The 15,136-nt window shown below is 41.9% G+C and overlaps 1 protein-coding gene across 2 annotated transcripts in view; it reads left to right on the top strand.

The window, feature by feature from the left end:
- hhip (hedgehog interacting protein) overlaps positions 1-15,136 on the top strand; it is a 34,087-nt gene that overhangs the window by 2,952 nt on the left and 15,999 nt on the right. For both annotated transcript variants that reach the window (XM_068727128.1, XM_068727129.1), the window contains exons 2-5: positions 1,628-1,820; positions 6,483-6,612; positions 8,094-8,295; positions 14,338-14,489. In XM_068727128.1, the coding sequence (XP_068583229.1) occupies positions 1,628-1,820; positions 6,483-6,612; positions 8,094-8,295; positions 14,338-14,489 (677 nt within the window). The remainder of the gene's footprint in view (positions 1-1,627; positions 1,821-6,482; positions 6,613-8,093; positions 8,296-14,337; positions 14,490-15,136) is intronic.

The following is a 15,136-nucleotide window of genomic DNA, read 5'->3' as shown; positions in this document are numbered from 1 at the left end:
AAATTGGGATTGAGATCTGAGTTTAACCATAGAATCTCAGTTAGGCCAGAATGTTTTTTCTGTCTTGAATTCTGTTATACTTCCTTTAGTGATTAGAGATTGTATGTTTATGTTTGTATATCTTTCAGGTAGACTCTCAAGATGTTGCCAGATGTTGTGCTACCTGTTGGGTAAACTCAGCTCTGAATAACTGCTAAACAGAAAATCTTTTCTCCAGTTACAGTTTGTTTTGGTGTCCGAGCGAAGTGTAAGGCATCCATATGTTGGCCTTGGGTCCGCTGGTCTAATTGACTTCGACAGACTGCTAATTTGTTGATACCAGAGTGGGAATGATGTGCCTGTCTATCTCTAAATTGGTGTTTACACATGGACCTCACACAGAGCAAAGCACTACCAGCCTGCCCGCCTGGCTGCCCAAGCAGCGCTGCTCTTGACCTAAAACAGATTACATTGTGTTTTATTACAGCTAATTTGTTATGTAAATAATCCCGCTAATTTCTTTTGGATTAACTCTTTGTGTACTTTTGCGTAATGACCCCAAGTCAGTCTTTTAGGTTCTGAATTTGGCTTCATTCATTTCATGCCCGCAATCTGTCAGACATGGGAATTGTAATTTTACTTTAACTGTTTATGAATTTGGGTAAGTAGGCAGTGATTGAGATTATTTCTTTGTTTATTGGTCCAAACAGACAGGGTGTTCCAACCTCAATGTTTAACAAATTGGAATCAAAGGATATAGAATTCTGTAATACAGAAAATGCTGTTAGGATAGAAATTGGAAAACATCAGTGTACATGGCTTTGTTATGATTCAGTTTGTGTAGATTGAGATTGTAAAATCTCTGAAGAAATGCTTCAGTGTGAGAATGCGGTAAGAGGCCATACCACTACTACCAGTGGAAATTTGGAGTGTCTTTGCAGTGTGAATGGTGTGAACGTTCATGCAGATCGTGGTACTGTAGAGAGGCTGCAGACTTTCACACCATCACAAGTGACTGTCTGTCTCCCTCCTCATTCTTCATTCATCAAATGATGCAAGGAAAAAAGAAAATTTCTCACAATTATCTGTTCAGCACATTATCAATCCAAACAATAACTAACCACATGTCAAATCTGAGGATCATGTAGAATATAAACACACGACATGATGACATTGATGTTTAACATGTGATGTGGCATGTGAGGTAATATATAGTTTATTACATCTAGTGTTGCCTTACACCTTGTTGCCAACAAGAGAATATCTCACTTTGGATGTGTTATATGGGAGAAAGCTGTTGTTGACACACGGTTGTTTTCTGGATGTGTTGTTGTAACTTTGAAGTATTTGTGTTTAGTAGAGATCATTGCCTTTCTCTGTGGTAACTGGGGGGAGATTTTACACATTACATGGACTGATATATACACATTGAAACATGTAGGTGAATTATTTTAAGGGCTAATATTTCCCTTTTAAAATGTAATTTGGACTCACTAGTTATAGTTTTCAGAATCTCAGTGTCTTGAGTTGTCAGGAATTTATGATTACGTCGATTTGAAAACACACCCCACATTCAGAATTCAAGAAGTTAAAGTTAATAGCCGAACATTTTAATCAGGCATTGGTCCTTGTTGCGTGTGGTCTCCAGATTTTCTCCACCAACAACACCGAATGTGGACGTCTCCTGGAGGAGATCAAGTGTGCTCGCTGCTCCCCCAATGCCCAGGTGTTGTTCCACTCCTTGGACATGGATAAGATGCCACACAGGGAGCCAGACCTGCCTCGGCTCTGCCAGGACTTCTGCCGTGAGTTCTACTACACCTGCAGGGGGCACATACCAGGTAATTATACAGATAATAATGACCATGAATGTGACTTGAATTATAGCCCCTGTGTGGTTACCTGGTGATACGCAAGCAAACATACACACATAGAGTAAGTGAAAGTAGGCATACGTTATACTTGCTCATTTTGGTCTACCATGCATTTGAAATGAAACTGACACTTCTGATTGTGATGAATTAAAATTCACAGCAGGCCTCATTTCCCATTGAGACTCAGCCTGCACATGTAGAACTGGCAGATTTTTGGACTTATGCAAAAAGTGGTGCGTCAGTAGTCTGGTCTGTGAATATTTATTTATTCAGCTCTTACCTCATCTGACCTCACCTCCATTTGTTGCTGAGCTTGTCTCACCCGTTTGCTTGCTCGCTGCCTCGCTCCTTGCTTTACTGTTGCACTTTAATGCATCAGTAAAATTACTTGCCACACACTGCCCATATAGATACAACACCCGTATGCTGATTAGTATGCAGTCTGACGTAGCACATTTGGTCTTGCAATATTTTAGCTTTTTTTATGACGCAGTATTCAGTCGAGCTGTATTTATGGCACCAGGTGCAGAAAGTTTTGTTCTCCTGTCTCTGTTTGGTTTGTTTGGATCACGCAAGTTTATTTTAATCAGCATAAATATGCAAACATGTGACTTTTTTTGTAAGACCTTGAATGTAGTTACAGTTCACCGATTTGAGGCATTTCCTGTCATGTGAATGGAAAATATTAGATTTGCAAAGGTGGGTGTGAAAACATGCACTAACAAAAGCTGACCCAGCCTGACCAGTGTACCAGAAAACTGGACTGGAGCTAAATAAACTATTTTATAACCTGTTCCTGGATACTGCTCACCAGACTCAACTCCTGAGGTTGATTCTCTATTCGGGATGCATAAGAACCCTAGCTGTGGTCTAGACAGGATTGCCCAGCACCTTGCCTTCCTCAGACATTGACCTCACTTAAAATCCTGTGGCTCATGCTCTGCCACTAGTAAGTTTTCATTTAACTAGTAAGTTCACATGAATCTAAACATAGCTGAAGTGTTGCTTTACTGGCTCCTGTCATCTCAGACTATGAGCTCTACTAGGAGATGTCAGAATCCACAGAACAGGGGAAAAACACATTGATGCAACCGATATCCTTGTGGATATGGTACTGCTAAATGATAGGAACCCCTTTGCCCTTTGAAAGCATTTGGTCTTCAGAACTTCCTTTGGAGAGATGCAAGATCAGAGGTACCTGTGCCTTCACAGTGCATACCAAACATGATCAAACACTTTCTGACTGTCTTCAGCAAAGTCTTCTTCCAATCTCTGTCGCCACAAACTGATTAGATCTGCTGAGATTTGCAAACAGAGAACAGTTTCAAACACACTTGTCCGCAACCCACCCACATGGTATGCTTCAGCTCAAGTCAAATATCAAACACATACATTCCATCTGAGTCCATCTGAGTCTGCATCTAATGGCCTGCTCGCATATCTTGTACCGCTGTTGAACTACATTTGAGGTTGGCGAGTGGGACTCCACAGAGCCTAGAGAGAGGAAAGAAGAAGAAGACTTTGAGTTGACTTGCATTACTTGCTCGGGAGCTGACAGACATATAGGAGTTAAACCAAAAAAGCTTAAGCGAGGGATCGAATCCCCCCCCCCCTCTCCCTCTGTTCACCGTCGTACCCCCCTCCCCATCCAGCCCTCCACAGATCAGCATATGTGGTGACGAATGACACATTTATTTTTCTACAAAGGTTGTGTGTATGTAAAACTGCTGAAGTGCATCAAGATGTCAAGTACTTTGGGTGGGCCACCCAGGTTGCCTTGGAAGATAACCAGATGGAAGTATAACTTTAGCGCTGGGGAGCCGGGAATATGGACAGAGTTCTCTCTCTCTCTCTCTATCTCTCTCTCTCTCTCTATCTCTCTCTTTCTCTCTCTCTCTCTCTCTCTCTCTCTTTCTCTCTCTCTCTCTCTCTCTCTCTCTCTCTCTCTCTTTCTCTCTCTCTCTCTCTCTCTCTCTTTCTCTCTCTCTCCACTTCTTTGCTCTTTCTCTCCTGTCTTTTTTTCTTTTGCATGCTCTTCCTCTTCTCTTTTACTTGGTTCATGCTCTTTTTTTTCTGTGCACACTGTACAATTTAAGTGGAGCATGCATGAATACAGGATGACAGATTTAAATAATGCACACCCTACAAAATACATTATAAATTGATTATTTAGATTGAATCCTATTGCAGAGATAAATCTCTCCATAGAGTTATAAGCGTTGTTTGCATAAACAATAACAACTGTGTTGGCATTTTTAGAATGTTTGACACAAATAGTTGTGGACCTGAATCTTATCATGGGAGGCAGTTAACAGTGAAGATAAGATAAGATAATCCTTTACACAAACATGAACAGACAATATTATGTCCTTAACTTTTTCTTATTCAAAATCACTGGCCAAAGGAATTAAAATGAAACGGTAGCCTTTTACTGCATCCACAACTGTCATCCTGATCCCATGAAACTTCCTACCAGCCCTTGATTAGGGCATGTACTTAGCCCCCATTTCTCCATAAAGACATTTACTGACTTTCACTTCTGCCTGGAGGCCTCCAACCTTCCCCAAACTCCTCTTCTCTCATATCTTCCTCCCCTCTTCACTCACAACCCCCCCAACCTGCACCCGAGGTCCCCAACCAGCATGCTTAAGATAACTGCAGACACAAGTGAGTGGGTGGTATAGCCAGAGCTCTGTGTGTGTGTGTGTGTGTGTGTGTGTGTGTGTGTGTGTGTGTGTGTGTGTGTGTGTGTGTGTGTGTGTGTGTGTGTGTGTGTGTGTGTGTTTGTGTTTGTGTTTGATCTTCATGTTGTGTTTAGATGTTTGAGGGGATATCCTATCACCTCCAGTATTTGGTGCGGTCAGCTCTTGTGGTCGGTGTGTGGCAGGAGAGGGAGATGAAAGGAGGGACAGGGAGAGTCCTGTTTGTGTTTTTATCACTGGTGTATTTGCTCTCCTCTGTCCTCTGAGGGATTGACTAAAGGAAACAATATTGCCAAGATTGTTTTTAGGTCACAAAGGCCCTCTGAGACCCACTGCACACTTTGCTTTTTGCCGGGAATAGTGTTGTGACTGCACAGGCTGGAGGCGTAGCTGCGTGTGACTGCTATGTTTACGCTAAGATCACTTTTGGCCCTGACACTGAAACATTTTAGATAAACCTGCAGGTCAAAGAGAAATGTGGAATGATGAGATGGCAGTTGTACCTAGAATTCACATGCTAACTTAGTAGAATACAATCAGAAAGCCAAGCCAGGTCAATTCTATTCAGCCCAATCTGTAGAGTTTATGACACCCTCTATCGTTACACACCCTTGATTCAGAAAAGGAAAAACAAAACCCAGGAACCATTTGGAAACATCTCGTCTTCGTTTGGCAATGCAATCTCTCACCCTGAAAACATTTTTTTGTTTATTCCAAATTACATGCCATATTTAACAGGTTGACTAATTTATTTTGCATGCTGTGCCCATCTGTTGCTCAGTAATGCAAACCAGTCAGACCTGTTTGAAGGAAAGAACAAGTGGTCTGGACTTATTCACTGAAGAACATCTAGGGATGCCTAAGTATTGCCGGAATAATGAAATGTTTTTTCATCTAATAATTGACACAGTTTTGCACAAGGAAAACTAACTACAATCAAGTGGCCTTTTGACATGCTGATTTTGACAGGTGATAGTAAGAGCTGTGACACGGTTTGTCCCTCAACTTGTCTGCGCAGAGAGAATTTTCTAATTCAAAGGTCCTACAAATAGCCTAATAAGGTGAACTATTATGACCTATAATGACAACAAATGTAACACTCTGTGATCTTTTCAAGTAAATATGAGTGTTTCCCAGTCTTTCTGTATCAGTGTTTTCAATTTGGGTCTATATAGTTTGATTGGGTTTATGTCGGGGTGTGCTAAGGCTGTGTGAGCAGAGTCTTTGGAGCAGCTAGATGAGGGGAATATGACTTTATTCCTCAAAAGGTCAGTCATATTTGAGACTGCAGATGAAACAATTTTTCTGTGCATTTAATTGTGTCTTCTGGTTAAGAATCTACTGTATATGGAAAGTAAAATAAACAAGCAAAGCGTCACTATGTTGCTGGATAGACTTCGATGAAAGAAAGTGTCAGAGTTCTTTCATAGGAATCCATTAGGACTAGTCCAAAAGCATAATCAAAATAATGACAGTGTAAACTTATATTGAGAATGCAATCTTTATGCTCTCTGGAGGAGGCATAGTTCACAACTGGGCCCTTTCTAATCTGCGATCCATTTGGTTTGGCCCATTTTCTTTTCACTTGTTCATTTCGGGCCTTGTCTAGCCAGGATTTGGTTTGGCTCATCGAGCATAACTCCAACCCTCCCAAACACACAAGCACATCACATTTGTTCTCTCTAACTCTTTTGTCCTCTCTTTCACATACTCATGCATGCACACAGTTATTGTACAGCCACATACAACTACAGAAATGTGCACACACAGAGCTAAAGTACCTTTGAAACAATGTTAAAAGAAAACTAATTGTATTTTCCCGATTTAGGTGTTTCCATTAGCCCTGTGTATGAAGTCATTTAACCATGCAGTATCTACAGTAAGTGTAAGACCCTCTGTCTATGTCGTTATCTGTTGTGTTTGCCAGAACTGTTCCAGGCCGATGTAGATGAGTTCTGCCAATACTATGGGAGGAGAGATGCCAGTCTGTGCTTTCCAGATTTTCAACGAAAGCAACCGCAAGGGCAAGATTCCAACTACTTGGAAGACGAGAAAAGGTTTGTAGCCTGACTTTTATCGTCTTTTATTCCGTTTGAGGATTGAGTTACACTATGGAAGATGAACATATTATTATTTAGAATGAGCTTCGACTAGTTCTTCAATGTGTTTCAGCCAAGTGAACTTTCTGGCTTCATTAGTACTTTGCACTGACACTGACATTCAACCGTGATTTTTATGTTTTTATAGAAACATGTTCTGGGTTCACTGGTCCATTTTGACATGGTCCATACTCTCAGACAGAAATGCTATGCCATCTCCTCTCTAATCCTAAAGTTTGTCCAGACTGCATTTGCTCAGCTTTGCTCACATAATGAAAATGCTTATCCTGCGTCATTCTGGTTGCCTCTCTCACAGAAAAGGTCTGTGCATCATAGAGGGCTTTGCCCTTTTGTCCATGGGGGGATGCCTTTCATCTCTATGTTCCCCGAGGCAAGAGGGCCAAGCAGTATGTGCACCTGAATAGCAACAACCAACATTCAGTCAAATATCTTCCAAAAGTTAGAGTCAGGGGCTCATTTGTCACTTCTGCACCTTAGGTCTACTCAGGTAAATGAGCAGGACTTTCTTACATTAAAGGCTGGGAGAAAGGGTATAAATTAAATCACAGTTATGGGCTTGCATTTTGGCCTTTGCTTTTAGGAAATTGAGACGCGGAGTTCAAGTGCTCATGTGGTCCTCAATCCACAGAGAGAGTGCTGATGCACTTTTTGGTATTTTCATGGCTGGTGATACATAGCTAACCAGAGCACATAGAAAACAGGATAGGACAAGAAATAATCCACCATTATACATTACCAGCAGGTGTGTTAGTTGGTTGTGGGCTGGTATCAATTGTGGCCAATCACGTTAGCTTCTCTTATGCCCTTTAAAATCTGTTTTCTCTGCACCAAAAGTGACCATCTACACAGGAGGGAAAGCAACAGGGGTTCTTTTCCCCGTCTCTACGGTTTAGTCGGGTACCTGCACAGTGAAGGGTGTGGAATTGAGTGACAGAACCTTCTGCGCTAGATTAAAAGACGGAGGGAGACGATTGGTGGGAACAGTGTTCAGTGATGTAGAGAGGAGAAATAAGTTTTAGTTGTATTATAATAGACCTGATGATGAACTGAAATTTTATTTTACATTAAATGTTGCATTTTTCTGGTTAAGAATGTTCCCACCTTGGAAAACAGCAAGTCACCAAATTAGTAAACCAGCAAAGGTGAGGAAAAACCTCACTGAGCCTTTGCGAAATGCAACATCAGACTTCTAAACGAATGGCATAAGAATGAAAAAGAGCTCACCTGCTAGTTTTGTCAGTTGAGACAAATATCAAGTGCTTGCAGTCCTAGACAGAAAAGTTATATCTTACAGCTGAATATTGTTTGCTTCCTTCCAAATATTACTGCTTCAGATTCTATTATGCCTCTTATACCTTATAATTGGATTATTCACGGCCACCGTCGGTCTCTGACCTTTTGTCTCCCTTGTTACCCAGGAAACACAAACACAACTGCTACTGTGCCCAGGAGGTGTTGAGTGGTCTGAGGCAGCCGGTGGCCGTGGTGCACTGTGGGGATGGATCCCAGCGGCTCTTTGTCCTGGAGAGAGAGGGAATTGTCAGGATACTCAACCATGACCTCGAGCTAATCAAGGAGCCCTTCCTGGACATACACAAGCTGGTGCAAAATGGCCTGAAGGTAGGAATAAGCCTGCCTTTAGTGTTAACAGTGTGGGAGGATTTCCAGAGGTAATCTGATAACATGGATACAATTTCAGCGCAGATGTAAACAGCAAAGAGGAAAGGATCTTGGCTGATGGAGTATTAAATATTGTTTGCTACATTGCTAGAGTAAAGAATTAAGGTGCTACAGCCTTAACACTAAGCTTTACAATACGACTGTTTGCACCTATGTAAACGTGTGAGGAACATCTACAGCCAAGACAAATTCCTTGAAAATGGTGCCTGCTCACTATTAGTTTTCAATCATATAATTACACCAAACAAGCAGTCATTCATCAAATGGAATTGTGGCCAATCATTACGCTATTATCTGCTAATTAACTGTACATACCACACACATTGTGCATACTGCTAATTTTCTGCTAATTCTCACAAGATGGTTTAATGGCTTTTTTAATCTCTCCCATATTGTTCCTATAAGGGTTCTAATATCCACCATGGTTACCCAATACTCAAGGTATATACTCAAATGCCTGTGATATCCTTTTGCTTTCTCCTGCTCTCTATGTGGTTTACTGAGGGAGTTCTTTCTCTCTCTTAGAAGAGCTGAAAAGGCTGATATTTTTATATTTCTGTCAGGAATTAGTACCTATGTAGGATTTCCATTGTCTGCCTGCCAGAAGAGGGGGCATGATAGAGGTGTCATGAGGCAAGTACTACTCCTTCTACTTCTGTTTGGCTGTGAGCCCTCTCTGAGAAAAATAAACATGGGCAGGGCTGTATAAATATTGTATACTGTATATATTTAAAAAGAGATAAAATTACATGAAGTATATTTTCTCATTAATCCAAAGTATGTTTACAAAAACACACGCAACCAAAAGATAAATACTGGGTGCTGGACAGAAGAACATGTAAGTCTGCACACTACATTATGGTCAGGTGCTCTGTCCGGCAACCTTTTTTTAACCAACTGTGTGTTGTGGTGTGGTGTTTGTTCTTAAAATATCTTCTTCGTGACATTGGAAATATTGCAAGACTTAGACATAAATTGTTTGTAATACTGTAGCTATAGCAAATCTCTATGGATCTCAATTACAAAGACACTGTAATCTTCAGGGTAATGTCCTGATATTTGTTTTTTATCCGTAATCCTTACTTCATCTCACATTTTGAATTTGAGAATTGTTCGGAAATTGTTGAGATGGCACGAGATGGGTTAGATGGGATTTTTGTGGGGCACACTCCCAGACAGGAAGTTTATCCATCACGCATGCCTCCTGCTCCTCCACTGACAAGACCCTTTGCTTACAAGGAGTCAAACGGAGCGCAGCAATTGAATGTGCAACTGCCCCCTGCGGTATGCTCTCACTGCTCTGCTGTGCTATCTTATCGTCATTTAATCCAAACTGGTTGTGGATAAAGTGATCATTATGACAATTAGACGTGGCTCGATCCCCCACAGGCCCCAGGAGTCCTATACTGGGATGTTGGCTGCCGTAAAGGGCTCCCAGCCACACGGGGTGAACAGAACCAGGGGAGGGCTAAGGTGTTTACTGGCAGCATCAACAGGATGGAGCAGGCTTTATACAGAGAGAGGAACCCAGGCCCCCAGGAGACAGGGCAGATAACGGGTTTATCATCAGCTCCACGCACATGCTTTGATTGTAATGTTCTGTGTTTCCTTCTGCTCCTCTATCCCCCTCCTTCCACGGATCCCCCCGGTGCCAATTAAGCTGAACTGCACAGAAACAATGCTGCGCTGTGGTAGTGTGGGCTCCTAGCTGCGCTGTGGGTGTTCTTCTCCTGAAATTCAATCTCTATACTATAAGAGATTTTGTTGCTTCAGCTTGGAAGCAGTCCAGTTAGTGTCTGTGTGTATATAAATACAATACAAAAGAAGCTATATTGTGAATATAACTTTAAGTGATTAAATAAAACATTAGGTTTAAGCAATATTTTACAGTACAATGCTTTCAAATGAAGTTCTTTAAAACAATCTTCAGGCAAGTTTGCCACAAAATTAGAGTTTCTCGTCGGTGCCTGTCAAATAAAGTAATTTAAGTTGCTCCACTTTTTCACAAGTCTCATGAACTTCAACATAGTAGCACCCTTTCATTTTCATTCTATGCGTGCCACATACACACAGGTGTGGTTCAGTTTGTGTACGACTCTATCTTCCAGGTTAAACATGTTTTATTGGATGGCAGTGCTTCGAGCATACGAGGGTTACATTAAGCTTTATAGAGAACTTAATGACAAAACTTTGAACAGCATTAAATATGACAACAACTACAATTATCCTTGAATTTGTTTGTAGTAGCACTCAGGGCAACCTATTTTAAGCAGCTACAGTTAAATCCAAAAACAATTATCTTTAATGTATATGTAAATTCTGTGGTGTGTTTTTGTGGACTTTGATGCTAAGCTTCAGCCTCTGCTCAAACAATGACATTGCACTTTACAACTTCAGAAAAGACACTTGAGACTAGCACGTGTGATAGTAACAGTGAGTTTTATAAATGCAGACATCTGTGAGCAGCATCCCAAAACTGACAGTCCACTGACATGTATTAGCCTGTGTAACATGGACGAAGGGGCCTGCAATAAAGTATTTCACTGTTAAAACAAATAAGTCACAGCATGTTATTCTTTCTTTCCTTGCTTCGCTGACAGCTGCTCTGCATTCTCAGCGGCCATCAGAGGCCCAGGGCTGCTCTCATACGGACTAACATAAGCGGCCTGATCTTCACTATAACTCATAATGATCTCACAATTATCCTCAAACAGTTGGATGCCTGCTGGTGAAAGATGTTAACAAATACAGCAGTTACAGTAAGCAAAAAAAGTCTATTCTATGAACTTTATGGCCCAGTTGATGGATTATATCTTATACTTGGTTGGTGGCAGGATTAATGAAGTTGCTATGAAATTTTCACAGGATTGATGTATGAACAGGTGGAGGAGTAGCAGTGGAGATTTGATTATCATTGTACAAGGGAAAAGCGGATAATACTACACAATGTCTGTGTGTGTGAGGGGGGGTGTGAGCGTAGATGGTGCAGGTAGTCTTTGAGTGAAGGGCGTGGACATTGTTTTGCTCCAATCAACTCATGTGGAATATCTTTTGGTGGAGGAATGCCCACGAGCCAATGAGGAAGGATCAAAAGGGTCAGGGTAACAATGCATGAGCCAACAGGTGCGTCACTAGGACTCAAAGACAGCTGCCCCTGCAGAATTGGAAAATGTAGCGTTGTGTGTGTGTCGCTGCCTCCGCCGTTCAGAAAGGACCAGCATTCAATGTAATGCACCGTGAGATGTGAGATAACAACCGCTCCTCATCCCTGCACCACACTTTCCCAGCTTTCTGTGGAGTGACGCCAACACTTTGACAGTGCCAAAGCCAGAGCCCCAGAGAACACTTGGAGGGAAAAGAGGAATGCAGAGGCAGGTGTTTGTGAAAAATGAAGAGATAATACCTCATGAGAGATTCAATCAGAGCCCCCTGCCTGGCTGTTGAAGAATGATGGCAGTCGTAAAAAAAAAACACAAAGATGTTCAAGGGAGAAATGGAGGGAATGTGATTTAACTCGACACAACAGTCATTTGTACAGTTTGAGGTTTGGAGATGGCAGGCATTATAATCAGCAACATTAACCTGTTGTTAAGAAATTATGCAGGTATATTATTATTAATATGAGGGTTAAGTGCTCGTTATAAAACAGAGAATTTTGAAGCTTACCCCTAAATTGTCCCTCATCCATACATCTACTGAAGGTGAAAAGTATACCGCACAACACAGCATGGTATCAAAGTGCACACATTGTACTGTACTGTTGTAGTTGATAAAATGTACTATACTATAACACAAGGCAAACATCCGTAGCACAACTGCTGAATCTAATCTTGGCTTTTAAACCCACAATGTAGAAGCTGAATCCCCTGAAAATTCACTTTGCAGCTGACAATATGTGAAACCTGCAGTTTCTCTAAATTAGCTTGTTTGTACAGGATATTGATTTCTAAACCTTGCCAAGACTATCCTGCCTATTGCAGCTCTGGCAGCCGTTTTAGCATGATCAGTGTTTAGCACTTTGTCTTCTTTTAATCAAGGTACCTCCTTGGATTGACTCTGCAGTGAAAGACTTTCTGATGCAGTGTTTGTTTCTTGTGGCTCCAGTGCCAGCTCTGCTGTTCGCTTGCTGCTGAAGGAGCTAGTCATTAGCAAGGGAGCTAATATTTAAGCCCTTTTCACCACTGTGTATCATGGTGGTCCTCCTTTGACTCAGGATCTAGGCCTCTTTGGAATTGCGGTCTTTGACCCAATCCCCATGGCAAGTTTATTTTGGGGATGTGGGTCACTGCATCCCCAAATCCAACACATGGATCCAGCATTTCAAGGTGAGGTTGAGAATTTCTCTTCCCAAGATGAAACCTTTTGACATTCTTTTGCAAAGTACAGTCACCTCGGCTCTTACTGGCATCCAGCTGTGCAGTGTGCTGCATCCAGTGCCACATAACTCCTTTTTTATTTGACTTCAGTGATCTGACGTTTAGTAGTACTCGTAAATTTGCTGTGGAGGAACTCTGCCTTTTGCGGTGGAGATTTATTTGTCAACTTTCACAACATTTCACTTTATATTCAGATTAATAGAACCCCTGTGGCTTATCATGTGGGTCTCTGTTGTTGCTCATTCGTGCTTCAGATACATTTCTTTGGAGAGAGTCATCTCTTTTTCATTCACATGTGGCCTATGTCACTGCTGCATTTGACTGGGCCAAGTCTAACTCAGTCCAAACAGAACTACAAGATTCAGTACACCAAGTTTTGATGTGTGTTACTTGGCCTGTGACACAGACTACACCTATCCAGAGCCTGCCACTTGTGTTCAAATCAATCCACATGTTTTGATCTGAATTCCATTCTTTTACTATTTTGAGAAGGAATACCTTAAGGATGAGACAGCTGTGTTAATTATAGAAGTGATACTAGTTTGTTTGCCATGAGTGAGATAACTTCTTTGCACGATGCTCACAAATTATTTTTTTTTAAAGAATCAAGCTGTTTTAGAGAGATACAACCACACAGGGACCACTTTATAAACATTATTCACACCTAAGCCTTGCATTCTGTTCATTCTTTTGTCAAGAAGAAATAGTGAGGGAGAGTACAACATAAAAAAGGGGCGACCTGGCTAGTCTTGCTGAGGGAATGAAATGCTGTAGCTGATTATTACAGCTAACTATGATGGGAGGACCACCAGGGTAGTGACAACTGATGTAGCTGCCTCCGGGGTGAGACAAAGGTTTACATATTACACAAGCAATTTAGATGTTTTCTAAACATGTTGCCAAGACAGTGGGAGTTGGCAGCTTTTTGCCCCCCCCCTCTCTTTCCCTCAACCCCTCCAAGCCTTGAATTTTGCATGGATTTTGTGTAAACCAGGAAAGAGCGAGGGGATGGGGAGCAAAAAGCACGGACTGAAGCACTCTGCACTTTTGTGCTCTCTATGAACTGTGAGTGAGCTAATAAATTCTTTCAGCCACTCAGCGTAGCATTCACGGATATCCCCCAAAGATTACACACACAAATCACTGCACAATGGAGGCCACCGGGAGGGCCTGGGCGTCACAGGGGCCCCCCGACCCTGTAGACAAGCGCACATAACCAGGCTGCAGAGAGGACTGGGCAAAGGCGGGGGTTTGTAGAGGAGGTGCAGCTCTACCCAGAGTCAAATGCTTTATAATGGTTGGTAATGGTATATTCAAGGAGGTTGGTGAAGGTGTGAAGTGAAACAGGCGAGGGTAGAAAAAGAGAGAATGGGAGAATAGCAGGGGTGTGAAAGGGAATGTGATGGATAAATAAAAAAAAAAGGGGATTAGAGAGGTTGAAGAATTAAAGAGGTGGGGGGTGATGGGTGCGTAGGGGTGACATGTAGTGGTCTTGGTGATGATGAAGATGACCGAGGGGGGTGATTCCAACCCCACAGAGCCGAGCAGAAGCCAAGGAGGGACATAATTAACTGCTGGATCTTTTGTGTTTCTCATCTGACTGCAGGGCGGAGATGAAAGGGGCCTGCTAAGCCTGGCATTCCACCCCAATTACAAGAAGAATGGCAAGCTCTACGTCTCCTACACCACCAACCAAGAGCGCTGGGCAATCGGACCACACGACCACATTCTCCGTGTGGTTGAATACACCGTTTCGAGGTAATGGGAGAAGTGTGTGCCAAATCTACCTTAAATATGGGCCGTTCACTGCCTGAAAGGAAACCAAAACCTCAGCTGCCTCACAGTCTGCACAACATTTAACTGACCTATTAACTATTGGGGATTAATATAGCGTGGACACATGCATTGCTTCATGCAAAGCCTTAGCCCACTTACTTAACCACTGAAAAATACCAGACAGTTTACAATGTGGTCAGTCGTAACTTGTAGCGATGCATGACTATTGGTAAAGATTCCCACAATCTGCTTTTCAGTACATGCTCTCATTTCACTGCTCAAAAATTCAAATGGTTCGATTTGTAAAAATTGGAAGCTTTTCAAATGCAATAAGAGAATTAAGAATCGGTTGAAATTGAAATTTATTGGATGTTGGGAAAAAGTTCTGATCACAAAACCCTGAAGGAACGCATTTTTTTCCCTGAGACCGTACTAACCACAGCAAATATGAAAGCTTCAAGAGCACACAGAGTAATATGGGCGTTCATTTGCAACGCTCTTGTTATGATAGCGACGCGTGCCTTTTGTTGTGGCGATACCTCACACTCCCTTCAAAATGACCTGTAATTTAGACAACAATCTTTTCTCACGAACGTGTTTAAGTGTTACATTTTAATTTGCATAATCAC

The sequence above is a fragment of the Cebidichthys violaceus genome, unplaced genomic scaffold (assembly GCF_023349555.1).
Source record: "Cebidichthys violaceus isolate CVI_PGR_0920_01 unplaced genomic scaffold, fCebVio1.0.p SCAF_4, whole genome shotgun sequence".
NCBI lineage: Eukaryota > Metazoa > Chordata > Actinopteri > Perciformes > Stichaeidae > Cebidichthys > Cebidichthys violaceus.
The sequence above is the reverse complement of the archived record's forward strand: the minus strand, read 5'-3'. Positions and strand labels throughout refer to the sequence as shown.